The sequence below is a fragment of the Rana temporaria genome, chromosome 3, assembly GCF_905171775.1.
Source record: "Rana temporaria chromosome 3, aRanTem1.1, whole genome shotgun sequence".
NCBI lineage: Eukaryota > Metazoa > Chordata > Amphibia > Anura > Ranidae > Rana > Rana temporaria.
In genome coordinates, this window is record NC_053491.1 from 90,111,819 (window position 1) to 90,139,188 (window position 27,370).

A 27,370-nucleotide genomic window follows, 5' to 3' on the forward strand; every position below is an offset into this window, starting at 1 on the left:
GGCCCGGGAACGCGCCTAATTTAAATGCTCCACGCCCCCTACCCGGCTCAATTAGGCAGGCTTGCGCCGGGGGATTTACGCTACGCCACCGCAACTTTACAGGCAAGTTCTTTGTGAATAAAGCACTTGCCTGTAAAACTTGCGGCGGCGTAACGTAAAGCAGATACGTTACGCCCGCACAGTTTTACGCCAAGATACGAGAATCTGGGCCTGTGTGTTATTTAATCCTGCCGTCTGAACTCTCTGCGTTACTTACTCCTGACCTCTGCACGCTATGCTTTACACTCTTTTGACCAATAGCCGCATAGATTCAGGTTTAATTCAACGTTCCCTTTTAAACCCTGCCCACTGTTACAGCGATTTGCCCATACCTACAATTTGCAGCAGTGCACTATGCATGCCCCAACAATTTAATTCTGGACACAGTTTCACAACTGGGATTATAGTCTTCTAAGTGTGGCTACAAATGAGTGTGTGGTTTGTGAGCATTGTCAGTAGGGCCAGTCCTTGGATTACATTTTTAAAATCTGACTGGTAACCTTAAAGTGATTGTAAAGATTCGTGTTTTTTCACCTTAATGCATCCTATGCATTAAGGTGAAAAAACACCTGGCAATGACAGGCCCCCCAGCCCCCCCGTATCATCTACCTGAGCCGGTTCGCCTGCTCGGCTCGTCCCTGGCGACCTCTTCTCCACGGAGTCTCTGTGTTGATTGGATAGATTGATAGCAGCGCAGCCATTGGCTCCCACTGCTGTCAATCAAATCTAATGACGCGGCCATCGGGGGGAGGGACCAAGACATTCACTCTGTGTCTATGGATGCAGAGTGTATGAGACAGGAGCACAGGAGAGAGCTTCCCGAGGAGGTTAGCTATTTTGGGAGGAGCCGAGAGAGCCATGGGACCCCAGAAGAGGACGATCGGGGCCACTCTGTGCAAAATGAACTGCAGAGTGGAGGTAAGTATGATTTGTTTGTTTTGGGAAAAAAAATATTATCTGAACCTTTACAACCCATTTAATTTATGCTCAGTCTACGTGTATAACGAATTTAGTTGCAGGCTATGAAGGTAGAGCAGAACACAAATATAAACCTAGTAATGCTAAAACTTTTGTGACATTATAATAGTTCAACCCCACCCTTATACAGCTTATTAACAAGTAAATGTTTTCAGAGTATCGTTTGGCCTCAATTTCAAATGTGGTTGTAATAGTAAGCATGCTGGTTTAGTAGAAAATAAGTCATGGTTAGTGCTAGACTATAAATCAGAAATCTCACATAATATTTACCAGACATATTTGGTTACTTGCCCAAACTTTAAGTGCTGCGTAGCAAAATTATGAATAGTAACACTAGTTACAACATTTTGAATAGTAAGAGTAGCAATGTAGGAAGTGGGGTAGGTGAAGAATAAACGATAACAGTAAGAAATTTGTTTTAGTTGAGCTGCATATAGGGAAACACAGTATCTCACAAAAGTAAGTACACCGCTCACATTTTTGTAAATATTTTATTATATCTTTTCATGTGACAACACTGAAAAAATTACAGTTTGCTACAATGTAGTAGTAGTGAGTGTACAGCTTGTATAAGGCCCCTTTCATACTGCCGTACCGTTCAGATACGCCTGTCAGTTTTTTCAGTGGACCTGAACGGCAGCTCCATGCTTGTCGATGGAGCGTCGGATGTCAGCGGTGACATGTCAGCTGACATCAGATCGGCTAAAATCAGACGGATAGCGATACGTCGCCATCCGTCCTGGCGGATAGGGTGAGATCTAATTAAGGACCAGAGATCAGAGAGGGACCTGTCATCCGCCGGATCAGTGGAGATCAACAAAGAGATCTCCCGCTGAGCTGGCGGACCGCCCCGTGTGGAAGGGGCCTAACAGTGTAAATTTGCTGTCCCCTCAAAATAACTCGGCACACAGCCATTAACCACTGCAGTCCAGTGATAAACCTAGGAGCATAGGTGTGCACAGTCTATTGCATTAGGGTGTGCACCCCAAAGCGCAAACACATACTACCGATCACTCACGATGAAAGGGAAGGGGCTGGTAAGTTACATATTTACTGGCCCCTTCCCCCACTCATCCTAAAACATCCCTGCAGCAACAGCCAGAGGGAGAGGAGAGGAGAGTAGGGAAGCCAGTGTCTTGTCGAGCTGGTTCCTCCATCGGAAAGGTTCCTGCCTCGACTTCGCAGGCGCGGCGCATGCGCAGTAGGAGGCCACAGAAATCTCTAAACCTCAACAGCTGATTGTCAGCTTAGACAAGCTCGCTCCTGATGCCTGCTTATACACACCGCTCTTTAGTACACGCCGCTCTACAGTACACGCCGCTCTACACAGCAAGGGGCGGATGTGATATTCAGCAGTGCGTTATTTGATTGGTTATCCACGCCGCTCTATACAGCAAGGGGCAGATGTGAGACGTCTATTTTATTGAGAAAAACCATCGCCCAAAAAAGGACTGCTGTAGACAACCAATGAAAAAAGCACTGGTCAATATTACATCCGCCTTTGCTGTGTAGAGCAGCGTGTACTATAGAGTGCATAATCAGGCATCAGGAGCGAGCGCATCTACAGCTGGCGAACAGCTGGTCCCGGTCGGAGATTTCCGTCGGCTCGGATTGTGCCTGCGCACTGCAGAGGGAACCATATCTATATCAGGAACCAGCTTGGCAAAACACCGGCAGCACTGCAAGGAGAAGGGGGGGGGCCTAGGTAGTAGGGGGAATCTGTGCTGCACAGGGTGATTAGGGTGTGCCTAGGCACACCTGGCACACACTGTGCGCACGCCTATGCCTAGGAGTTGAATCGATAAGCTCCTGGGCTTTGCATCCTGCTAAAGAGCACTCCATAGAAGTACTCCATATCAGGGACTATATACTGTACACAATGCTTTTAAATTGTTATGGTGATTTATTTAAACATTTAAATAGAAAACGTAATATGAAAAAAACAAAAAAAAAGATGGTTGACTTCTCTCTTTGTTTGGAAATGTTTGAAAATGTCCAGAGGGAGTACTTTTTATGATAAATATTAAAAATAAATAATGTACCGTAATTTAAAAACAAATCCTTCCTGCACTAAAACCCCAGGTTTCAAAAATACATGGGATGCGCTACATGATATCTGTATTATCTGTACCAAATATACTCAAATTAGTGAATACAATGTAATTTGGAGTTTTAGCAACCCTGTCTTGATTATCCAGTTTACGCAAACAGATTATTTTTTCCTGCATTCATTGAAAAGTAAAAAAAAAAAAGATCTCTCCTAATTAAAATTCAATTGCTTACTTTAAAGGAGTTGTAAACTCTTGTGGTTTTCACCTTAATGCATTCTATTCATTACGGTGAAAAACCTTCTGTGCTGCAGCAGCCCCCCAGAGCTCTTTTTTTTCTTACCTGAGCCCGATCATTCCAGTGACAGGGAAGAGCACAGCAGCTTCATCCGCTGTCTCGGGTTCTTATTAGACAGAACGATAGCAGCAAGGAGCCATTGGCTCCTGCTGATGTCAATCAAATCCAGTGACAACGGACACGCCCGCTTGAGTGCCCCCATGGAAAGCAGCTTTCTGTAGGGGCACTTGATGAGGAGGGGCGACGAGCGCCACTGGGGGGACCCCAAAAAAGGAGGAACGGCGCTGCTATGTGCAAAACCCTTGCACAGGGCAGGTAAGTATGACATGTTTGTTATTTAAAAACAAACTTTTACAATCACTTTAAATTTTACAATTCTGCTATTTCTCATGAAAATCACAACTATGTGATATCCTTTCAATCAAAATGCCTTTAGGGTTATATTTCAGGCTCATTCCTGGGGATGCACAAATTAAAAAATAAGTTAGAGTAGACTACAAACATTTAAAGGTATACTTGAGACATCTTAGAATGAAAAAATAAGTTATGGGATTAAGGGGGTTATATGGTTTATGGTTCTGGTAACCAAAAGGTTAAATGATACTTATGCAGACATGGCTAGGTTGGGCTAGATGTCTGCCAAATACGTTATTTGTAGATCTGTGTGTCTATGCAACAACTCTTCTGTTTGCTTCCAGGTACTCAGTTGCAGAAGTTTATTTCCAATGTGAGAGGTTTTCATCCTGTAGACCAGGACTATCATACACTATGGGGACATCCATCATTCACACTGAAGTGTTTAATGTACCTCTATTAGTAAATCATAGAAACATTACATAATGTACAGATTAGCCAATTGCTTGGAATAGGCAGAGCTTTGGTATTTCTATATTTGTTTGCCATGTGTAGAAATAATGTGCTTATGTTACACGGTATTGTATACCTTATTATGACCCTTCATACCTCAAAAACACAATCAGATGATAAAGAAAACACACAACAACAATTTTGTGGGAAAACGTAAAGCAGAACTAAAGGCATTTTATGGATAGAGTAATGGAGGGTTACAACCATTGTCAGGTTTATGAAAAATGGCCCTCCCCAAACACTTGCACTAACGTCTAGGTAAATTACAGAGCCAGAGCCTTTGCTAAGTGGGTGAGTGGGTTTGATAATAAAGTTGGCTGTGCCTCCAGCCAGGACAAGGCCTCGCTGGAAATTATTCAGTAATCGAATCAGAGTAATTGAAAGCGCAAGAACTATCGCAACCAACATATAGATGCACACCAGTATAGAAATAATACAAGCTTTATATAAGAAAAGAATAGCAGTACATACATTCAATGTACAAACAGATATTATCAGCAAAGGGCCAGATAGGAATACTGGTGGAATTGTTCACATATACCGGGTTTATATAATTATTTATAGAGGGAACTCCAGGGGAATGTTGCAGTAAAGTCCTATTGCAGGGGCCCCTGAGAAAGATGCAGCATCTGTCTTTGTATTGGAGACCTAAAGACAAGATTTGCTGTGATGAGGTGACCGTCCAGCTGTTACCCAACCAGTCTGGAATGCAGTTATAGTTAGCTAGCACTGTGCATGTGAGATAGTAATAGGACAGAGTTACTCTGTTTGTCACGAGAATTCAGCAATACACTCAAGCAATGGGCAGCTGCCTACTAGAACATAGAAATACTTGCATAATTGTCTTTTCTGATCTTGTATTAGTATATGGGAGAGGACATGTGGCTGAGACCTTCTCTCCCTCTCCCTTTCCACCTTCTAGGAACTTTTCCCAATAACCCCAGCAAATCTCTACACTAGTCTTTTCTTTTATGACCCTAACATGGGATTGTCCTCCCTAATACCACCCAACAAACCACAAATACATACCCAAATAATAAAGAAAACAAAACATTATTCATTTCAGCAGCAGACCTTAAATTGTAATTCTATACACACCCTAGCACCTTAAAAAGGGGCAAATAACAACCTTCAGACAAAAAAATTATGATTAATTGACTGATCAGCCAGTTTGGACACATTTTTAACTAGAGCAGCATTCTTTCCAAGCTTACTGAACTCAGTGCTCTTGAAAAAAGGTCCCTTCCAGATATCGGTGTCTATAAAGCAGGTTATTGTCAGGATCCCTGCAGAGCCTGGACTGGCTCTGTGATGTCTGCTGACAGCGAACTTTAGCCTGCTGTTGGCTGAATCTAGGCCACAGGAGTGCAAAAATAAGTGTACTCCTGTGATCCATAGAAGAAGTACAGTATGGCCAAAAGAGCTTTGGCCATACCTCACCTTTCAATAAGTAAAAAGTATGCTTGCCTGAGTATTCCTTAATAGTATAGTATTCCGCTATAGTAGAGAAGGAGCATTGCTGGAGATGAGGCAGCACTGGATCGGTGACAGGAGCCAGGTAAGTGTTTAGGGATGCGGGTGGGTAGGACAGGTAGCAGGGAGTTTTTTCCCCCCCAATGCAGAGAATGCATTAACCACTTGCTTACTGGACACTTAAAGTCATGCTAAAGGTCAGTTTTTTTATTTAAATGACAAACATGTCAAATTTACCTGCTCTGTGCAAAGATTTTGCACAGAGTGGCACAGATCCTCCTTTTCTGGGGTCCCCCAGTGGCGCTCCTGGCTCCTCCTCGTATTGAGTGCCCCCACGAAGAGCCGAATTCCATTGGGGTACTCGTGAAGGCACACTCGTGGGTCCTGCTGCTGTGTCTATTGACACAGACAGCAGGACTCAGCCCCGCCCCCCATGTCACTGGATTTAAGTGACAGCAGCGAGAGCCAATCTATCCAATGAGGACCCGAGACAGAGGCTGGAGCTGCTATGCTCATTCTTGTCGCTGGAAAGATCAGATTCAGGTATGTAAAAGGGAGGCTCTGGGGGGCTGCTGCAGCATGGAAGGTTTGCATTAAGGTGAAAAACACTGAGACTTTACAACCACTTTAAACTCCCTTCCTGCCTAAGCCATTTAAAGTGCTAAAGAATTCAATTTAAAAACAATATTGGTCCCTATAGGCAACACTGCACACCCATTGCCCCACTGTTTAAAATTAGTTTAGCACTACCCCCACAGGGGTTGCAGATGACTGGTTTCCCCACTCCTACACAGCCAGGCAACACACATTTTCCACACTTTCTCCAGACACAAGGAACAGTCTTTTGACTAGAAAATCTCAGTTTTTTTTTAGAAAGTAGCACTTTGTGTAGTAAGCAACATCCAGGGGTATCTCCCACTCTTCTGTGGACACTGATCCCAGTTCTACTGCCTGCAGGACTACCAGCCCACCTGGCTGCTTCTTCACCAGCCCACCCAGCTGCACCGAAGATCTCCCAGGTCAAAGGACGGAAAGGTTAACCACAACGCTGTCCTCCAGAAATGCTTGCTACATATGGCAGTGTCTCCCCTTGTGAATCCCTTGGTGCGCTGATGTGCTCACACTGTTCTCCTTGCTCCGGTTGCTTCTTAGGTAAGATTCCTTTCAAACTGCACTACTGTCAGGATCCTCCCAAGCCAGCCTGAGCTCTAGCCCAATGCAAAAACCCCCAGACCAGGGGCTGCCCTCTAAGGCCACGACAGTCTCCTTAGCGCTCCATCTTCCATCAGACTCCCCTGCTGGCATGACTCATCCATATTTAAGGGCTGGATCAGCCACCCTGCCAGGCCCACTGCCGAGGGATTGGCCAAGCTCCCCTAAGTATGCAAATTGACCCTCTGCCCTCTAGCTGCTAGAAATTTCTCCAAACTTCCAGAACCAGGGGAAGGCACCAAAGGCATGCCTCTGTGAGTCATCCAGCCTGACCTGCAGTAAATCCATGACCCAATTAAGACTCACAACTTAACTATGAGTCAAAACATAAATTTGCCTACACTATAGGGTTCTACATTAGTCTCTTACTTTTGGAAGTAAGGTTTAGCCTATGTTTACATTGAGGGCGGGTTTGAAATCGTTCAGCTGATCTCGCACAATCTCAAACTGGCAAAGCAGTCCGACTTCGGGGGCGATTTGACAGACGGGTTCATGCACACGTCTATTCAAATCGCCCCTGAAGTCGTCAAAAGTAGTACAGGAACTACTTTTGGGAATTTGTGCGGCGCACACAAAATCGACGTCGCACTGATTCAGACGGTGCCTTTGCCGGCAATAGCCGGCGATTCGTCAAAACGGCCCGATGTGAACGTGGGCAGTAAGCGGAACTCCAGACAAACGTATCAAAATCTATCAGGTATTCCAGTTATGTATGTATTTAAACAATTATAATTGAACAATCTTTTTATTAAAATTAGGTATTACACAGAGCTGTCTAATATATTTTCAGGCACTGGGGGCTGGATAGCAGGGTTAGGCAGGCTGCGATAGAGAGAAGGGGTATTGGACGACCTTTACAAATCAAGTGATGCTTATTTACTTTCCAGTAAGCTTGCTAAAGATAATGACGGGGCGTGAGTATGCAAGTTGTAAATAGTGGTGTCATCCATTTTTATATGGTTAGCAGAGCTGTATGAATCAGAAGAGTGACAGGATTATAACATTTTTGCAAAGTAAAACGTGCAGGTATATGTATTTAGATACAGTATTGGCTAGTAATCTGTTTTATGGGTATGACTTGTAAACATTATGTATACTGCTACTGACAACAGGTTATGCTGCCATCTTCAGGACGCATTTTCTATTTACGCAATCTAATAAATACAACAGGGCATAGTTAAAGCTCATTCATGTTGCCACCAAGCTGCTTCTTTAGGCCCATAGCTCTAATAGATTTCATAGGTTGTAATCTAAAAGAAACTTTCTAGAAATATAAGCTTTTCAGGTACAGGGACACATTTTTGTACTTGGAATCTTCAGTGTAGGTGCCTCTCAGTGCCTGTGTGCATAAGCATTTGGATATACAACCACAAGCATAAAGGAAGATTTACTTTTGAACAATGTTTATTCAATTCTTCAAAAAAAAAAATTGTGTACATTTATGTGCCCATTGTTTTCACCGTTTATTAAGTTCCATTATATTATAGTAATGTATATGTAACCAAGGGGAGATTTCCCCTCACTTGTCCAGTGTGATGGCGGATCACGGCACAACACCATGTCTCTCGCGACCAACATGGTCGTAACATTGACACCTTACCTAACATAGGTAGCTGCCTACAAAAGAAAAACATGCCCCCCAACCCGAAGTCTTGAAATGCCCAACAAAGCTATGGATAGAAATAAAAGCCTGATAAAAAGTCTGCTCTTTTTTTTTTTTTTTTTTTATAAATTCTGTGTTTATTCGGTTATACAAAAAGAAAAAACACTTTATACAAAAAATTCATTCAGAAAAGATCAAAAAGTTTTCAAAGAACTACATCCAGATGACTTGATCCAGATATTTGAACATATAACTGAAGACATGTTTTTAAGTTTTGGATAGAGTTGAGAGGGATTAGAACATCTGTCATGTTTTTTATTGCTGTTTTTTGTCCCTGTTAGGGAGATTTACAGGCTCCATTTGTCTTGTTTACCACAAGTGAAAATAAAAAATCCCCAAATTTGAGATGTTACCGGAACAAGAAGGCAGTAGAAATCTTCCCATGGGGACACTAGGTCTGGTGACCCTGGTGACAATTTCCTCTCTATTCTTTTTGTGACTATGGTACAAGAAGTGAAATTAAATCTCCCCAATCCGACACAAATGGCAAAAAAATCTGACAAGAGTTATAACCTTTTTTTTCTCTATACAAAATTAAAAAGTTTTGCCTTTATTCTTAATGACTAGCAGAATCCTTTACAAAATGTATACTTAAACAACAGAAGTAAAAACTAAAAAACATTTTTGGCTGGCGTTAGTTTTTAATCCCTTCTCACCCTGCCCCAGCATCCCTTTAGCATTACATTACATTACGTGTTCAGTAAATAATTAAAGTGGAGGTTCACCCAAAAAATAAATTTTTAACATTACATTCAGCCGAGTTGTCCTAATGACAATCGGCTGTTTTTTTTCCCCCGTACATACCTTATTTCACCGCCGCTTCCAGGTATGTCTTCTGCGGGACTGGGCGTTCCTATCTGATTGACAGGCTTCCGACCGTCGCATACTACGCGTCACGAGTTGCCGAAAGAAGCCGAACGTCGGTGCGCAGGCGCCGTATAGAGCCGCACTGACGTTCGGCTTCTTTCGGCAACTCGTGACGCGTAATATGCGACAGTCGGAAGCCTGTCAATCATATAGGAATGCCCAGTCCCGGAGAAGACATACCCGGAAGCGGCGGTGAAATAAGGTATGTACGAAAAAAAAAAACCAGCCGATTGTCATTAGGACAACTCGGCTGAATGTAATGTTAAACATTTATTATAAAAAATGGGATGGGCAACTACATGGAAAATGAGGTTTATTGTTGAAAAATGTAAAGTAATGCATTTGGGTGTTGGAGAGAGTCCAGAAAAGGGCAACAAAGCTAATAAAGGGACTAGAGCAGGGATATGCAATTATCTCCAGCTGTTGTAAAACTACAATCATGCCTACATCATGCCTCTGTCTCTGGGTGTCATGCATGCTTGTGGCTGTCAGAGTCTTACAATGCTTCATGGGACTTTTCAGTGAAAGGGAGTTTAAAAAGACACTTGGTTATTCACTGAAATTGGAAGAGAAGCGGTTTACCTTAAACTGCGTAGAGGGTTTTTTACTGTCAGAGCTGTAAGGGTGTAGAATTCTCTTCCACAAGCAGTCTTAACAGCAGGAATCGTCAATAGTTTAAAAAACTATTAGATGGGCACCTTAAAGAGGAAGTAAACCCTAATGGGTGTTACTTCCTCTTTGTTTCCCTGTAAAGGTAAAGCATAATGGACAACTGTGCATCGCATAGTAGCCCATTACGTGACACTTACCTGCAGGAGAAGCCCGCAATGTCCCCGTCTCCTCACGAGTAACGAGCAGCCATACTTCCAGAGTCGCGTGACGGCAGTCCCGCTTATGCATGGGGGAGCCTCCTTTTACAGCATGACCCGAGATAGAAACGGCACGACGTGCCCTTTCTAACTCCGGCGCATGCGCAGGAGAAATCGTTGCATGCCGATTTGCAAATATCTCCTAGACTGTGCAGGTCTGGGAGATATTTCAAGCACTTACAGGTAAGCTTTAATCTAGGCTTACCTGTAGGCTAAAGTGGTTGTAAAGGGTTTACAAACACTTTAACGATCACAACATACAGGGATATACAATGTACTATTAACATAAACACAAGCACACTCACACACCACAGGTTGGACTGGTGGGGTTTTTTTTCAGCCTTACTATGTAACATTTTATATAGCCAATATGAAAACCTTATTTTTTTGGGTTAACCCTAATTGTCTTGCACACTAAGATTAAGATAAGGTGTACACTGGACAAAAACAAAGCAATTGTAACTGGCTCTTACTGGTGTAAAATCTGAGTTGAGAATTCACCTAGGGAAGGGTTTAGACTTTTTCCTAGAATGTATGAAGGCCTTTTGGATGTTTGTAATCAAGATACATTAACAATATTTTGCATTGTTCTGTAGTTTTCCATTTTGATGGGGGTATACTTCACTTAATAATAAAAGCCTGTGACTTCCTTTTCTTTGATCAGAGTTTGAGCACTATGGATGTGTTTTCCTCTCCTACGTCCACCTTCAAATATCCAGGACAGATACTGGTCCTACTGCAGCATCAGTCACTGGCCAGTCGTATCAAAGTGATGGTACAGAAGGCAGAAAGCCTGGGCAAACTTACACGTATTCCTGGAGCACCAGGTAAAAGGCCACATTATTAACTGCATCCACGAATGAAAGGGCAATGAGATCACCAAATTTTTATTTACTGTTATATATTTGTATTGGTTAAAGTGTAACTGCATCAAAGGAGCCATTACAATTATACCACCCCACCCAGTCTTATACGTATCTGTCCTGATCTTCTGACATTTCACTGCCTAGAGCTGCCTGTCCAAAAAATCTTGCCGACTGGGCCTACGCATGAATTCTGCAATTTTATGTAGTTCTGTGTTTGGTAGGGGTGCGGCGTTATGACAAACGGCCCTCCCCAAACAGGATATTGCATTGAGCCTGTAAGTAAATAAGAGAACCAGAATCTTTGCTAAGTGGAAGGGAAGGCGTTTGATAATAAAGTTAGCAGTGCCTCCACCCAGGACATGACCTATGTGAACAGAAGGGATTCCCTTCCAGTGAAATGAACCAGTAATCTAATTAAAGTAATTGAGAGCATACAAAATCAAGACACTGGAACATAGGTGAGGACTGCCCACTGCTTCCTTTCAATGCTCTTCATTGTAAATTTAAAGTGATTGTAAAGGTTTACCTTTTTATTTAAAAAAAAATAACAAACATGTTATACTTACCTGCTCTGTGCAATGGTTTTGCACAGAGTGGCCTTGATCCTCCTCTTTTTAGGTCCCCCAGTATCACTCCTAGCACCCCTTGCTGAGTGCCCCCATAGCAAGCCGTTTGCTATAAGGGAACTTGTGCTTGCTCCGTCTCAAGCCCTGCTCTGTGTGTCCATACGGCTCAGGTGAGTATAAGGGGGGACTGGGGGAGCTGCATGAAGAAAGTTTTTTACCTTCATGCATTTAGAACCACTTTAATGTACCTCCTCACTATTACTTTTGGTACCTTCAGGTCTTTGGTAGCCAATTTGGTGAGCGCCACATAGATCTTAATTATCCCTGCTCTGAGTCCCTGAAATGCAAAAATCCCCCTTGGTGGTGTATCAACACTTTATAATGACCACCATTCCTGGGTTATCTGCCTTGAGACAAAAGTGCCAATTTTAAGTTCCTGATCTGGGCAAGGTGGATTGGTTGGACAAGTGTTACATACCAATCAAACATCTGGTGTCTGCTAGAGATAAACTAATTTAATAAGAAATCCTACATTGTGTTTAATTTGCCCCTTCCAGGCTCCTCAAGATGAACCACAAAATCTCCCCAGCTTGTTGACATTGTACTCACCTAATTGGATATTTTTTTTTTTATATTTTTCTCATATGTTTTGACCCTTCCCGGCAATTACTCCTTACTGGAGTAATAATTATCAACGTCATTAATGCCATGGTCCAGCTTTCTATTACCTCAACACTCAAACTGCCTGTTAGGTCTGGTGGAGGACTTGGTTCCTACTGTGGCAGAGAGAACTTTCCTTAGCCTTCTATTGTTCTACTCTAGAAAAGATATCACTATGTATTTGAAAAAAAACTCTCCTCCCACTGTCCAGTTTTGGAAGCAACTGGTGAACTCTAACTTACCTCTATACTGAGATACATTCCATAAGAGAAACTGTCCCAAAATGTTTTCTAAAGACTGGTCATGCTGGTTAGATGATCTCTCCACTGCTACGATCTCTACCATCTGACGAGCCATATTCTACTCCATCTACTGTGGTATTTTGCACATGGATACTCTGTTTTCTTTCTTGGGGACCCTTAGCTAGCTACCTTTCTTGGGGCAAGGTTTTATCTTTCTCGTATCAGCTTAGTGCTTGAACCACACACTTTAGGAACTGTAGTGATTGTTTTTCAATTTTTTTGGGGGGTTTGACATTTGAGTGTGACGCCCACATGGGCGCTGTGCTCATATTCACTGCTACTCTCTTTTTTTGTATATTGTAATGTCTCTACCTATAAAAGAGACTTAAATGTTTTATTGGGAGCAGAGGGAATACTGCAAAACAGCAAATAACCATAAGTTTATAGATGCACAACAGTATGGAAATAAAAAAAGCTTTTAACAAAGAGATTAATACCAGTGTATACATCCAATGTACAGCAAAGGCCCGATAGGAGTCCTGGTGGAATTGTGCATATATATACCCAAGTATATATACCCTAGTACAAGGGTATAATTATCTAGTTATTAATAGAGCTACCGCCCAGCGAATGTTCCAGCAAAGTCCAGTTGGACTAAGGATGAGCACATGTCAAAAACCTAAAGACAAGGTCTGTGGTGACCCTCCAGCCATTGTCCAATTGGCCTGGAATGCAGCTTCTTACACGCAGAAACTATGGTGTGGCACTGGAACTCAGAGTCACCTATCTACTCTACTCTTTCGTCTCTAGTAGTTTCTAATCTGACATGCAACTGGACCTCTAACTATAAGAAGTGGTAATCAGATGCCTAACCTGCCTCTAGCCTATGCTGATTATTGAGCCTAGAGCTAAAACTAGCTAAAGAATTCCAGACCAGAAGGGACAGGATTAACTAAAATGAACAGGAGCTTCATATAAACTCTATTTCAATAAACAGGTTCACCTACTAATATACCGGAAGGTGACCACTACACATACAGTAGCCCAGATCTTGCTATGTGACACTAAGCATGTGAAATAATATCAATTGGACAGATTTAAGTCTCTAGATACGCATTGAAGAAGCTATGGGCAGATGTAGTTATACTATTAGAACATAAGAATACTTGCCTAATAGTCTCTGATTTTGGTCTGGGTGAAAATACAGCAATGGTAGAAGCCCTTGTGTGTAAAGGGTCATGTGGCTTGGTTCTCTGTCTCCCTATCTACTTCCTCCTTCTAGGGTTTTGGCCCAGACACACAAAGACAGGAAGTGATGTGCATAAATAATCTCTGTGAAATGTAGGCAGCAGAGCCACTTACAGATAGTAGAGGGCAGCAGATCTCTACATTTATCAATTCCATACAATATAGTACTCAGAAGTCCATAGCACTGCAGAGCGCATTTATGGGCTTGATTGGGAATACTTTGATAAGCGGCTTGGTGATCTAGTGAGTGATATTTTACTGGATCTTGAACAGATGAGTATAAGACGGGAGGTGTGCTCTGTAAACACAAATGTTTATTTCACAGTTTTATTTTTGAATAGATGTACAAGTATTGGACAAATGTGGGGGAAATGTGCAATCACATACAATGAACCATATAGGCCTAGAGATCTTAAACACTTTAAGACAATCCTGCTTATCTAGTTTACAAGTGATAATGAAATCTGCCAGGAGGGTTACAGTCTATCTAAAGGCAAAACCTTTTTTTTTGGATAGCAAAGAGAGGGATGGAATGTGTCAAGTTTTTATTGCTGTCTGTGCCCTTATTAGGGAGATACATTACATTATGAACAAGAGTGAAAGTAAGACAAAATAAATGTTTTTCAGTTGTCACCTCAACAGGCACAGAGGGGAAATATTTCAATGGGGACACTAGATTTAGTGACCCTGATGACAATCAGGGATTCCCTCATTTTGGAGGGATTTTCTTCTCACTCCTTGTTTGGCTATGGGAGAGGAAGTATAGGTAAATATCCCCAATAGGTCACAGATGGCAAAAAACAAACTGACAGCGGTTATAACCCCACCATTACTCTAATCAAAATTGGAAAAGATGCCTTTAGCTCTACTTCTACGTTAATTATGGCAAACATAAGTCCCAATGGAGCACCAGTTAGGACATTTCACTCCAAGAGTTTTCACAAAAGACAATCTATGGTGGGTAAGCTGCAGTTTTTGAATATTTCTATTTAAAGTCATGCTATATGAATGGGAATATGTAACAATATAAAATAGGTGTAATCAGGAATTGGCTGCAAAAGTAAAAATACACGTTAAAAGAGACCTGGCCTAAGATCAATTTGTTCATGCTAATTGCATGCATATTGTGAAATAAATACAGGTATTTATTTCCTCTCACAGAGATAATACACAGTATTCATCTGACAATGTTTTCCTCTTTCTCCAGCACCATGTTAGTTTAGGCATCACCCAGATTCATCATCTACTTTCTGCACTGCTGATATATAGATGATATATAGATGATATATTCATGCGTATCCTGGTGCTTGCACAGTATTATGATCTTGGTTGTGTGTGTATATAGAAGGCCTCACACAGAATAGCCCCCTGATACTTCCACTGGCCTTATGAGCTGCCAAAGAGTTACAACGTAACAACAGTACAAATAGATAATCACTGGAGAAGGTGACTAAAGAAATGCTTATGCCTGCCTGCAGTAGACTGATGGCATAAAGGGCTCATGTACACTACAGCGTCTAAACTTGAGTTTAGGAGCTTTTGGCGTTTTTTTTTTTGCCAAAGCTCCTAAACTCAACTTCAAAAAAGCCTATGTGACAATGTACAGTTGTGGCCAAAAGTTTTGAGAATGACACAAATATTAGTTTTCACAAAGTTTGCTGCTAAACTGCTTTTAGATCTTTGTTTCAGTTGTTTCTGTGATGTAGTGAAATATAATTACACGCACTTCATACATTTCAAAGGCTTTTATCGACAATTACATGAAATTTATGCAAAGAGTCAGTATTTGCAGTGTTGGCCCTTCTTTTTCAGGACCTCTGCAATTCGACTGGGCATGCTCTCAATCAACTTCTGGGTCAATTCCTGACTGATAGCAACCCATTCTTTCATAATCACTTTTTGGAGTTTGTCAGAATTAGTGGGTTTTTGTTTGTCCACCCGCCTCTTGAGGATTGACCACAAGTTCTCAATGGGATTAAGATCTGGGGAGTTTCCAGGCCATGGACCCAAAATGTCAAAGTTTTGGTCCCCGAGCCACTTAGTTATCACTATTGCCTTATTGCACGGTGCTCCATCGTGCTGGAAAATGCATTGTTCTTCACCAAACTGTTGTTGGATTGTTGGAAGAAGTTGTTGTTGGAGGGTGTTTTGATACCATTCTATATTCATGGCTGTGTTTTTGGGCAAAATTGTGAGTGAGCCCACTCCCTTGGTTGAGAAGCAACCCTACACATGAATGGTCTCAGGATGCTTTACTGTTGGCATGACACAGGACTGATGGTAGCGCTCACCTTTTCTTCTCCGGACAAGCCTTTTTCCTGATGCCCCAAACAATCGGAAAGAGGCTTCATCGGAGAATATGACTTTGCCCCAGTCCTCAGCAGTCCATTCACCATATTTTCTGCAGAAGATCAATCTGTCCCTGATGTTTTTTTTTGGAGAGAAGTGGCTTCTTTGCTGCCCTTCTTGACACCAGGCCATCTTCCAAAAGTCTTCGCCTCACTGTGCGTGCAGATGCGCTCACACCTGCCTGCTGCCATTCCTGAGCAAGCTCTGCACTGGTGGCACTCCGATCCCGCAGCCGAATCCTCTTTAGGAGACAGTCCTGGCGCTTGCTGGACTTTCTTGGGCACCCTGAAGCCTTCTTCACAAATGCAGTGGAATTTTTTTTTTATGGGGTTAAGTTAATTTTCATGGCAAAGAGGAACTTTGCAATTCGTCTGATCACTCTTCATAACATTCTGGAGTATATGCAATTTCCCATCTCAAAAACTGAGGCAGCAGACTTTGTGAAAATTAGTATTTGTGTCATTCTCAAAACTTTTGGCCATGGCTGTACACATAGGCTTTTACAAGAATTTAGAAGCTGCTGCGGTTGAGAGAGGTTCAACCTCCCTTTCCTGAACGTGGAGGAATCAGGAAAGGAACATTTTGACTGTCGGCCGCAAAATTACTGTAAAATTGAAGCACGATTTTGTAGTCTGTGTGTACATGAAACCTAATACTCCCAAGATCCTCTCAGTCATATTTATAGTCAATTAATTGGAGCTGCAATGTAGTGATGAAAAGGACTGTTTAGAAATTATATAGTGTTGCTTATTTAGCAACATAGTAGAATTTGGCAGATTTGTAAAATTACTGATAGGTCCATTTAAGGTACTCACACACAGCAAGATTGCGAAGGAGAGATCTGCCAATTTTATGAAATCAATACATTACTATGACCTACTGTGATTACAGAGATATTCGTACATGTCAGAAGGTCTCTGTTAGCAATGAACATTATAACACTGAATAATGAGCAACGCATTAACGTGACTGTAATGGTCATTTGTGCAGCTTAGTTGTGGTGTAATAAAATTTGTTTTAGTCACTAATAATAGTAGCCAATAATGTCTGTGAAGGTTCTTATTTATCTCAGTCATGGTATACCTCCCAGGACTTAGTCACATCCAATTGGACTTTTTGTGTAATGTTGGAGACATCTTAAAGGATAAGTTCACTTTTGGAACATGTAACATGTTCCACCTGTTTTTATGCCTTTTTCAGATGGAGCAGAATCTGTCAAGTGGATCCTGCTGCTCAGTGGGAGATATATTTGCTGATCCCTGCTGAGCAGTCCGATGACATGTCACTGTTCTCTATGGGACTGTCGTATGGAAACGGACTGGCTGTCCGTCTCCATTCGACTGTCATCCGAAATGCTGGACAGATGGCGAACGTATACCCATCCGTCTGTTTTTAGCAGATCGGATCGGATGCTGGCATCTGCTGCTCCATAGATAACAATGGGTGGTCCAATTGGGTCCGCCTTAAAAATGGACAGGTGGACCCGACCGGTCCTCTTGTGTGAAAGGGTCCTTAGGGTGGAATATGTAATGTTCCAGCATCTGCAGCTCTCCCTCCTGCGCCCCTTTCTGTGACAGTGAACTGGGGATCTTCTCCTTGCACCTGCTGTCACAATTTGAAAACAACGTGGCTATGTGGTTTTGCCCACTTTAGTACCGCACTTTAGACAAAATACGGCTACAGCTCGGATCTCTAGTTCTGGGAGGGCGTCCATGGATATCCTCTCAGAGCCCCGCCCCCTGCCCAATCCCAGGGACAATGATTGGCCACACTCTGTGACTGCTGTGTTCTTTGGACACAGCTAATCACAGTTCACAGTAAAGAGCCAATCACAGCGACTCTTTAGAATGTGATCAGCTGTGTCCAATCACAGCTGATCACATGTAAATAGACTTGCTGGTTATCGGCATTCCTTTCCTCACACGCTGTGTCTGTGTGAGGAAAGGAGTGCCGATAAGGGGCAAGGCTCTCAGTACATTCTTTACACTGATAATCAGTGCCCTGATCATCAGTGCAGCCCCATCAGTGCCCATCAACGCAGCCTATCAGTGCAGCCTCATCAGTGCCCATTAGTGCAGCCCATCAGTGCAGACTCATCAGCACACATCAGAGAAGAAGAAAAGTTAGTCTTTTGTAAAATTTTATATACCACCAAAAAAAGCTCTATTTGTCTCCAAAAAATGTCATTTGCGTACAGTGTTGCATTACCGCGCAATTATCAATCAAAGTACGAGAGCACTGAAACCTGAAAATTGGCCTGGGCAGGAAGGGGGAGAAAGTGCCGGTATTGAAGTGGTTAATGCCGACAAGTACATTAACCATTGAGGCTTGTGGTTTTCAATGAGTTGTGAGGGTGCTGGTGGGTGTCCTAGTAGTTGATTCTTCCTGCTCTCAGGAAACTGTCTGCCTGTATTGAGGTATGAGCAGACAGCTATGTTGAGAGTTTGCAAGAGCTGGACATTGCACCTGCGATCTTCTGATCTGCTGATCCTGGGTGCAATGCTCTGCAGGCTCCATAGAGAAAAAAAATGGCCATTTTTTACCTGCAAAAATTGTGCATTTATTCTTTTTTTTTAAGGCTGGGTCCATTGAGAGCCGGTCACAATTGTCATGCAAATTGGATGCGTGAAAACCGCATCTAATTCACAATAGTATGAACTTATCCTTTAACAGGATAAGTCAAATTAAATGTGACTAACTGCTAATAGATAGTACTAATAATAGTAATTTCCTAAGGGAGTTCTATGGTCACAGCATATACTTTCATTTTAAAAAATCAGCATTGCAATTACAATACAAACAATCGTTATTTTTGACAATCCAATATCATCTTACCTTAAAAGAAAAATCTCCTTTCATGTTGTGAGTGCTGCCTGTCTGCTGGCCATCTTTTTCCACACCTTCCTACATTCCCATCATGCTTTGCAGCTTCTTCTCTGTGATTTACATTCAATTTCTAAGGACTGCATATTCCATGGTATCTTGTTACCTCCTGAAACTCCTCCATAGTGAATATGTGTCACAGAATTCAGGGAATTAAATGTTTGGGGATCCTCACAAGTTTAAGATCCTTCAGAATAATAGTAAGCTAGAAATAAATAAAATTAGAATGTGGAAATTAATAAATAATGTTTCATTTTGACCATACATACACTTTAATTGTCATCTCCACCCTCACTTTCCATTTTGTTCCTCATACATGTAATCTGTCTCAAACTTTAGACCACTTTGTGAGCATACGACTGATCCAAGACAAGGAGGTAGTAGTTATAAAGGAGACACGGGCAGTGTCAGGCTCCTCCCCTGTGTGGAATGCTCCGTTCCTCTTTGATGTCCCTCTGGAAGCCATGCAGAGTCAAAGTCTGTGTCTGGAGTTCCTAATTATGCAGGTGGGTAATCAATCCTTTGAAGAGTTTTTGTAAATATTTTTAAACAAATTTCTCTGTCCATTTACGGTACTTTAAACCTGGCAGCCTCGTGGCTGATCTTTTCATGTAAATTTTTTGTCTTGCTGAATTTGCATTTTTAAGGGTCCAAAGAAATCAATTTGTGAAAAACATAGCAGTAAGAGACATTTTATGTGGGTGGTAAGGTATTGGTAAAAACAGGCAGCTGATCCACATTTTTACTGCCCCCCTAAACACTGCCTGTATCAGATCTCCTGTGCCTTCACCTGTTCAACATATCCGGATACCCTCTGCTATGTTTTCCTGTTAAAGACTTTTGCCTGGCTGATTTCCCTTCTGGTTCCTGATCCTGTTTCGGGAAATGGGATATTCACACCCCAACCCAACTTTACAACACAGTCCCTCCTTCATACTAGTATCCACAGTCCCCCTTTACATTACAGTGTCCCTTTACAGTGCAGTCCTTTTTACATCAATGTAACAGGGACTGTCGTTTCCTCTCTAACATCAATCTCTGACTAGCAATCCATGTGTCCTCTCCCAGCTCCTCCGCCCGCCTGCCTGGCTGACAATGTCATTCTATCAGCAGGGCAGGGGACAGGAGGCACTCTCCATTTCGATTTGCAGCTTCTCCCACCCCCTGTCCTGCTGATTGGTAGACATTATTGGCCGGGCAGGCAGAGGAGCCAGGAGAGGACACACGAACATGACCGTACAGCAGAAGGTAAGCGATAACTGCGGTCTGTGGGAGCCCTGTGTGGACTGTGAGAGATGCTCACCTCCTGCTGTGTGGCCTGGCATCGGTCCATGGCCTGGGGGGTGGAGACCCCTGATATAACACACTACAGAGGATCAAGACCTCAGGTTCCCCTTTTGTAATTGTACACCCAGCATGATATCAAGTCAGTTGGCATTGATAGACATAAACATTTTGGCATTTGCAGGTTAAAATCACCCACTTAATTTTTGTGCAAGATATTATATAGACATATAGAGAGTCTTCACCACTCCATGCCTGTATTAAAAACCCCTTCTCTGGAACTCTGGATGCTTCCCAAAGTAAGTCAAACCATGCTCTACATACTCAGCAGGAAAGCCAGCCATAGATGCCATGCTACTACGATTCTGTCCCAGCTGGGAGAACACAGTGATTACTGCTAGTGGCTATAATAGCCGCTAGCAATAATTGCATGTAAATCTGACATGTTGGTTGTACCCAAGTTGATTGATCGATTAACTTGGGTACATTCAGCCTGCCCATACATGGTTTGAATCTCAGCTGGTCCCTGCTGAACTGACCGAGATTTGAACCATCTGTGGCTGGCTTAAGTCACGCACCCATGAGGCCAGATCAAGCCCATATTGGTGGGGCTGCAGTGTATTTTGTCCAGCTTTAATAAAGTTGGATGTGATCTGACATAATCGGTGTGCAACGTCCTGCTTTCCATATTCTACATAGGGGTTGATTTACTAAAACTGGAGAGTGCAAAATCTGGTGCAGCTGTGCATAGAATCCAATCAGCTTCTAACTTCAATTAAGCTTTGTCCAAAAAACAAGAGGCAAACCACACAGGTGTTGAGGGTTAAACCTTTAAACCAGGGGTCAAGTCCTGGGGAAAAAAGTGTGAGAACTCCCACCCAAGATCCACTCCCCCACCAAAAAAAAAATGATATGCTCATATGCATAATTACTAAACCGCATGTTCTTTCTAAATCCCGCGATAACCTCCGCAATGTCTCCTGGGAACAATGACAAAAGCTCCCAGGAGACATTGCGGCATCGAGGAAGTGACGGAATACTATAGAGTCTAATCAGCTTCTAACTTCAGCTTGTTCAATTAAGCTTTGCCAAAAAGAAAAATCCTGGAAGCTAATTGGTTTCTATGCAGAGTTGCACTATAACGTTTTAGTAAATCAACCCCATTGAAACATAGAAGAGTGATGCAAAAAAGAGACCAAGTGATTTATTGAGTCTGACCCTTTTTGATTTTTTTTACTTTTTATTTTTTTTGTCTAGTATAAAGCTTTGTTTGTCTCGGGTTTAAATGTACCTATTTTAGATTGACTTACTACCTCTGTTGGAACTGTGTTCCAAGCATCAACTTCTTTGGTTAAAAAAATAAATACTTTATAAGGTTATTACATATTGAGTTCCTGTAATCTCGCCTGATATATTTTATCACTCAAACCTTTCATAATTTCTGTTTTTTCTGTATGGACCTTTTCTATTTTATCAATAAAAATAGAACTGGACACAGTATTCAAATGAGGTCTAACTAACTAATATACAGTATAAATGTTCAGTTAGACCTCGTTTAAAACTCTGCGTATAGTTCTAAAGACCTCAGGGCCTGATTCTCAAAAGAGATACGCAGACTTAACTGCTGTTCAGCCTGCGTATCCCTGTGCCTAACTTTGGAAATGATTCTCAAAAGGCTTTTTCCAAAGTTAGGCAGAAAATCTGACATGTGTAAGACACTTACACGGTCAGATTTTAGGATGCAGTACCGCATCCGCCACTGGGGGCATTTCTCATTGAAATGCAGCTTTGCGTATGCAAATGAGGACTTAAGCAGATTTTCAAAGCATTTCAGCACTGTGATTTCTGCGTAAGTTCCGAATTTGCCTGCGCAAAACTAGGGCTGGTTTTATAATGTGGAAAGTTAGTCACACATTGTAAAGGCCCGTTCCAGCGACGGCATTTGGTATGCATTCCTGAGGGAGAACTCCACGGCAATTTTTAAATTCAAAACCGGCATGGGTTCCCCCCCAGGAGCATACCAGGCCCTTAGGTCTGGTATGGGTTGTAAGGAGACCCCCCCACGCCGAAAAATTGACGTAGGGGGTCCCCCTACAATCCATACCAGACCCGTATCCAAAGCACGCTACCCGGCCGGTCAGGAATGGGAGTGGGGACGAGCGAGCGTCCCCCCCCCTCCTGAGCCGTGCCAGGCTGCATGCCCTCAACATGGGGGGGTTGGGTGCTCTGGGGCAGGGGGGCGCACTGCGGGCCCCCCCACCCCAGAGCACCCTGTCCCCATGTTGATGAGGACAGGACCTCTTCCCGACAACCCTTGCCATTGGTTGTCGGGGTCTGCGGGCGGGGGCTTATCGGAATCTGGGAGTCCCCTTTAATAAGGGGGCCCCCAGATACCGGCCCCCCACCCTAAGTGAATGGATATGGGGTACATCGTACCCCTATCCATTCACCTGGAGGCAAAAAGTAAAAGTTATTAAACACACAACACAAGGCTTTTTCAAATAATTTATTATTCTGCTCCGGATGCCCCCCCTGTCTTCGTTATTAGCTCAATTACCAGGGGGGGCTTCTTCTTCCACTCTCCGGGGGTCTTCTCCGCTCTCCGGGGGGGGTTTCTTCTTCCGCTCTCCGGGGGGGGCTTCTCCGGACTCCGGGGGGCTTCTTCCATCTTCTCCCCTCTTCCGCTCTTGACTCGGCGAACCCCGGTTCTTCTGCAGCTCTCCGGTGCCTTCTTCTTCAGCTCTGGCTGCCTGCTATGTTTGTGTGTTAGCTCAATTAGTAACAGGCAGCCGGCGCGGTCTTCTGTGACGTCAGGGTCTTCTGTTCTTCTCTCTTCCGATGTTGACTCGTCGCCTGTTGTCGCTGTAATGATGGAAGCGCGCCTTGCATCCCATTTATATAGGCATCACCGTCCCATCATGCTCCGGCAGGTACCCACGTGGTGGGTGCACGTGGGTAGGCACCCACCACGTGGGTACCTACCGGAGCATGATGGGACGGTGATGCCTATATAAATGGGATGCAAGGCGCGCTTCCATCATTACAGCGACAACAGGCGACGAGTCAACATCGGAAGAGAGAAGAACAGAAGACCCTGACGTCACAGAAGACCGCGCCGGCTGCCTGTTACTAATTGAGCTAACACACAAACATAGCAGGCAGCCAGCGCTGAAGAAGAAGGCACCGGAGAGCTGCAGAAGAACCGGGGTTCGCCGAGTCAAGAGCGGAAGAGGGGAGAAGATGGAAGAAGCCCCCCGGAGTCCGGAGAAGCCCCCCCGGAGAGCGGAAGAAGAAACCCCCCCCGGAGAGCGGAGAAGACCCCCGGAGAGTGGAAGAAGAAGCCCCCCCTGGTAATTGAGCTAATAACGAAGACAGGGGGGGCATCCGGAGCAGAATAATAAATTATTTGAAAAAGCCTTGTGTTGTGTGTTTAATAACTTTTACTTTTTGCCTCCAGGTGAATGGATAGGGGTACGATGTACCCCATATCCATTCACTTAGGGTGGGGGGCCGGTATCTGGGGGCCCCCTTATTAAAGGGGACTCCCAGATTCCGATAAGCCCCCGCCCGCAGACCCCGACAACCAATGGCAAGGGTTGTCGGGAAGAGGTCCTGTCCTCATCAACATGGGGACAGGGTGCTCTGGGGTGGGGGGGCCCGCAGTGCGCCCCCCTGCCCCAGAGCACCCAACCCCCCCATGTTGAGGGCATGCGGCCTGGCACGACTCAGGAGGGGGGGGACGCTCGCTCGTCCCCACTCCCATTCCTGACCGGCCGGGTAGCGTGCTTTGGATACGGGTCTGGTATGGATTGTAGGGGGACCCCCTACGTCAATTTTTCGGCGTGGGGGGGTCTCCTTACAACCCATACCAGACCTAAGGGCCTGGTATGCTCCTGGGGGGGAACCCATGCCGTTTTTTTCTTTGAAAATTGGCATGGAGTTCTCCCTCTCAGGAATGCATGCTGAGCGACGCTGTCATTTTTTTTTTTAATTATTTGTTTTCCCGGCGCGTCTTTTTTTTTCACCCGTCGCAACTTTAGTGTCCCGTCGAAATTCTCAAAGCCGCCCGGCGTTAATTACGTTCGCGCGCTGCACGTCGGGAAAATTACGTCACACGCATGCGCAGTACGGCCGGCGCGGGAGCGCGCCTCATTTAAATTTTAAACGCCCCCAGGAGAGGAGGACCGCCTTACGACGGCGGCACTTAAGTTACACGGCCTGAAATTTCTACCTAAGTGCTTTGACGATCGGGCACTTAGGTAGAAATTTTAAGTCAGTGTAACTTAACTGCTGAAATTTAAGTTACGCAGACTTTTTGAGAATTTGGCCCTCAGTTCCTACAGAGAGATCTTGCAGGATCTTAATATGTACAGTCTTGAAGAAAGAGGGAAAAGCGGAGACATGGTGTTCTTAACCTTCATAAAATATAATTGCCAATTTTGTACTTTCCTAGGGTCGAATTTATAATCGTGCCCAAATTCTTGGACGTGTATTAATTGGTGCTGGGTCACCCGAGGCTGGTATGGCTCACTGGCAGGAGATGTGTAACAAATCACCTGTGGAATGTTCCCGTTGGCATGTGCTGCAGGCAGATGTATCCTAGTGGACTTTTGGGGACCATAACTTGGATGATCCATCAATTCATAAGAGCGGAGACATTAAAGAAGAACTTCAAAGATTTTTATTGGGTCTACAATGGCTACATAATCTTTTTAGAAAAGCGAAACCATCTGGTGAATTCTGAATTTTCATTCTCATATTAGAATTGTTCTTCTACTCAGCATGTTACATCACTAGAATTACTAACTGGAAGAACACAGCTCTAATAATGCAATGTGGGCTCCCAGTAAGCTGTGCTGATAAGGAGCATGATAAAGGACAGTCAACATAGACACAAAAATATGAGGATGACATGTACTGGACTTCAAATGTGATGACCACCCATTGCAACAAATGTAGTTAAAAGTGTTAGTTGGTTGTATTTAGTAATTTAATTTGCTGCTAGCTATAAGACAGTATCCTGATTTTCGTGTATTTTCCTTTAGGAAATCTTGTGAATTTATAACTCTAGCTAAGCTATTATATTACCAATGCCTGTAGATATGGTGTTCTAGCTGAACCTCTTGGATCACATACTGTATTAATATAAATTGAACATAAAATCATCCAATGGCTATGCACCAATTGGGAAACTTTGCTTTACATAAGCACTTATGCTCACAAGTGGTGTCTGCGTTTATTTGTATATACTGTAAGTAACATGTATATTTGTAAAGCCATCATGTAAAAATATACATAACAGAAATATTTAATACACTAAATCCAGTAAGACTATATACTGTTTTAAGGTAACAATCTCTTGCTATAAATATAATTGTACTGCATCTGACATGTTCTGCCATAAAACGGACAATATCGTGTCCATTTACATTGCCATAACTAATAAGTAAAACATGTTTTTCTTTACTTGTAATGTGATCATTCAGTCTATTGAAAATATTGGGCCTTGTGTATATTAGGTCAATAAGCTTCCACAATACATCAGAAACATGAAACAAAGATTCCAATTACAGCGAGTAAAGGTAAGAATTCTTCCTATCAAGGGTTTAATACATTCGCTCCATTAGGGTGCCTGTACTGTTCACTATGGGATGAATGAGGTTTACAATTTTATCTCTATTTAGCTTACTGTCTCATGCGTTTGAACAGAAATACAAATCACAGCACAGTATTTTGATCCTTTTGACAGCATATTCTATTAAAGCGGAGCTCCACCCAAAAGTGGAAGCTCTGCTTATCTGCCCCCCTCCCCTTTCCGCAAGGCAGGTTTCCCTTAGAAGCAATGGCGGTGGCGGCACCCAATGGAACTATAGGCTGGGGTGCAGACTTTGCGGAATCCCTGGACATGTAATGTTCCTAATATTAGGACCATTTCTGTCTTTGCAGATGACACCAAGCTATGCAGTGGAATAACGTCCTTGCAGGATGTCTCCAACTTACAAGCCGACCTCAATGCACTGTCTAATTGGGCAACTAAGTGGCAAATGTGGTTTAATGTTGATAAATGTAAAGTTATGCACTTGGGGGCTAAGAATATGCATGCATCATACATACTAGGCGGGATTACAACTGGGGGAATCAGGTCTGGGAGAAGGATCTGGGGGTTTTGGTAGATCATAAGCTTAATAATAGCATGCAATGCCAAGCTGTGTTTTCCAAAGCGAGCAAAGTCCTTTCTTGTATTAAGAAAGTTATGGACTCCAGAGAGCGAGACATTTTGCCCCTATACAAATCCTTAGTAAGACCTCATCTGGAATATGCAGTTCAGTTTTAGGCATCAGTTTTCAAAAAGGATATTGGGGACAGTGGCGGTGCGTCCATAGAGGGAGCAGGAGCACCGCCCCTCTCTCTTGCACCGGTCAATCAACAATAGATGGGGCCATGACAACATAGATGGGGCCATGACAACATAGAGCGATAGTTGATATTGCTTCTTTGTACTTATTGCAGTGCTTATTAATGTCACTTTAAATGATGAAGAGGCCAAAGCTGCTACTTTGCTTCAATCTGTCTGATTGTTTAGACTTAAAGGGGTTGTAAAGGTATTTTTTTAAAATAACAAGCATACCATACTTACCTCCACTGTGCAGTTCATTTTGCACAGAGTTGCCCCGATCGTCGTCTTCTGGGGTCCCTCGGTGGCTGTCTTGGCTCCTCCCCGCAACAGCTAACCCACGTTCTGGGAAGCACTCTCCCAAGGGGGTTAGCTTGCGGATGCGCTCCCATGATACAGTCGGCGGCCATACCTGCCGACTGTATCACTCTGGCTCGCCCCCCGATGCGCCACGTCATTGCTTTGATTGAAAGCAGCGGGAGCCAATGGCTGCGCTGCTCTCAATCTCCAATGAAGAGCTGCCTCAAGCTTGGGAAAACCATTGCGGGATCACGCCCACAGAGT

The 27,370-nt window shown here is 43.3% G+C and overlaps 1 protein-coding gene across 2 annotated transcripts in view; it reads left to right on the top strand.

Moving 5' to 3' along the window:
- The window catches only part of LOC120931465 (synaptotagmin-1-like), a 67,198-nt gene extending 41,320 nt beyond the window's left edge, over positions 1-25,878 (top strand). For both annotated transcript variants that reach the window (XM_040342943.1, XM_040342942.1), the window contains exons 3-5: positions 10,979-11,141; positions 19,468-19,634; positions 24,866-25,878. In XM_040342943.1, the coding sequence (XP_040198877.1) occupies positions 10,979-11,141; positions 19,468-19,634; positions 24,866-25,015 (480 nt within the window). In that variant the 3' untranslated portion in view covers positions 25,016-25,878. The remainder of the gene's footprint in view (positions 1-10,978; positions 11,142-19,467; positions 19,635-24,865) is intronic.
- The last annotated feature ends 1,492 nt before the right edge of the window (positions 25,879-27,370 follow it).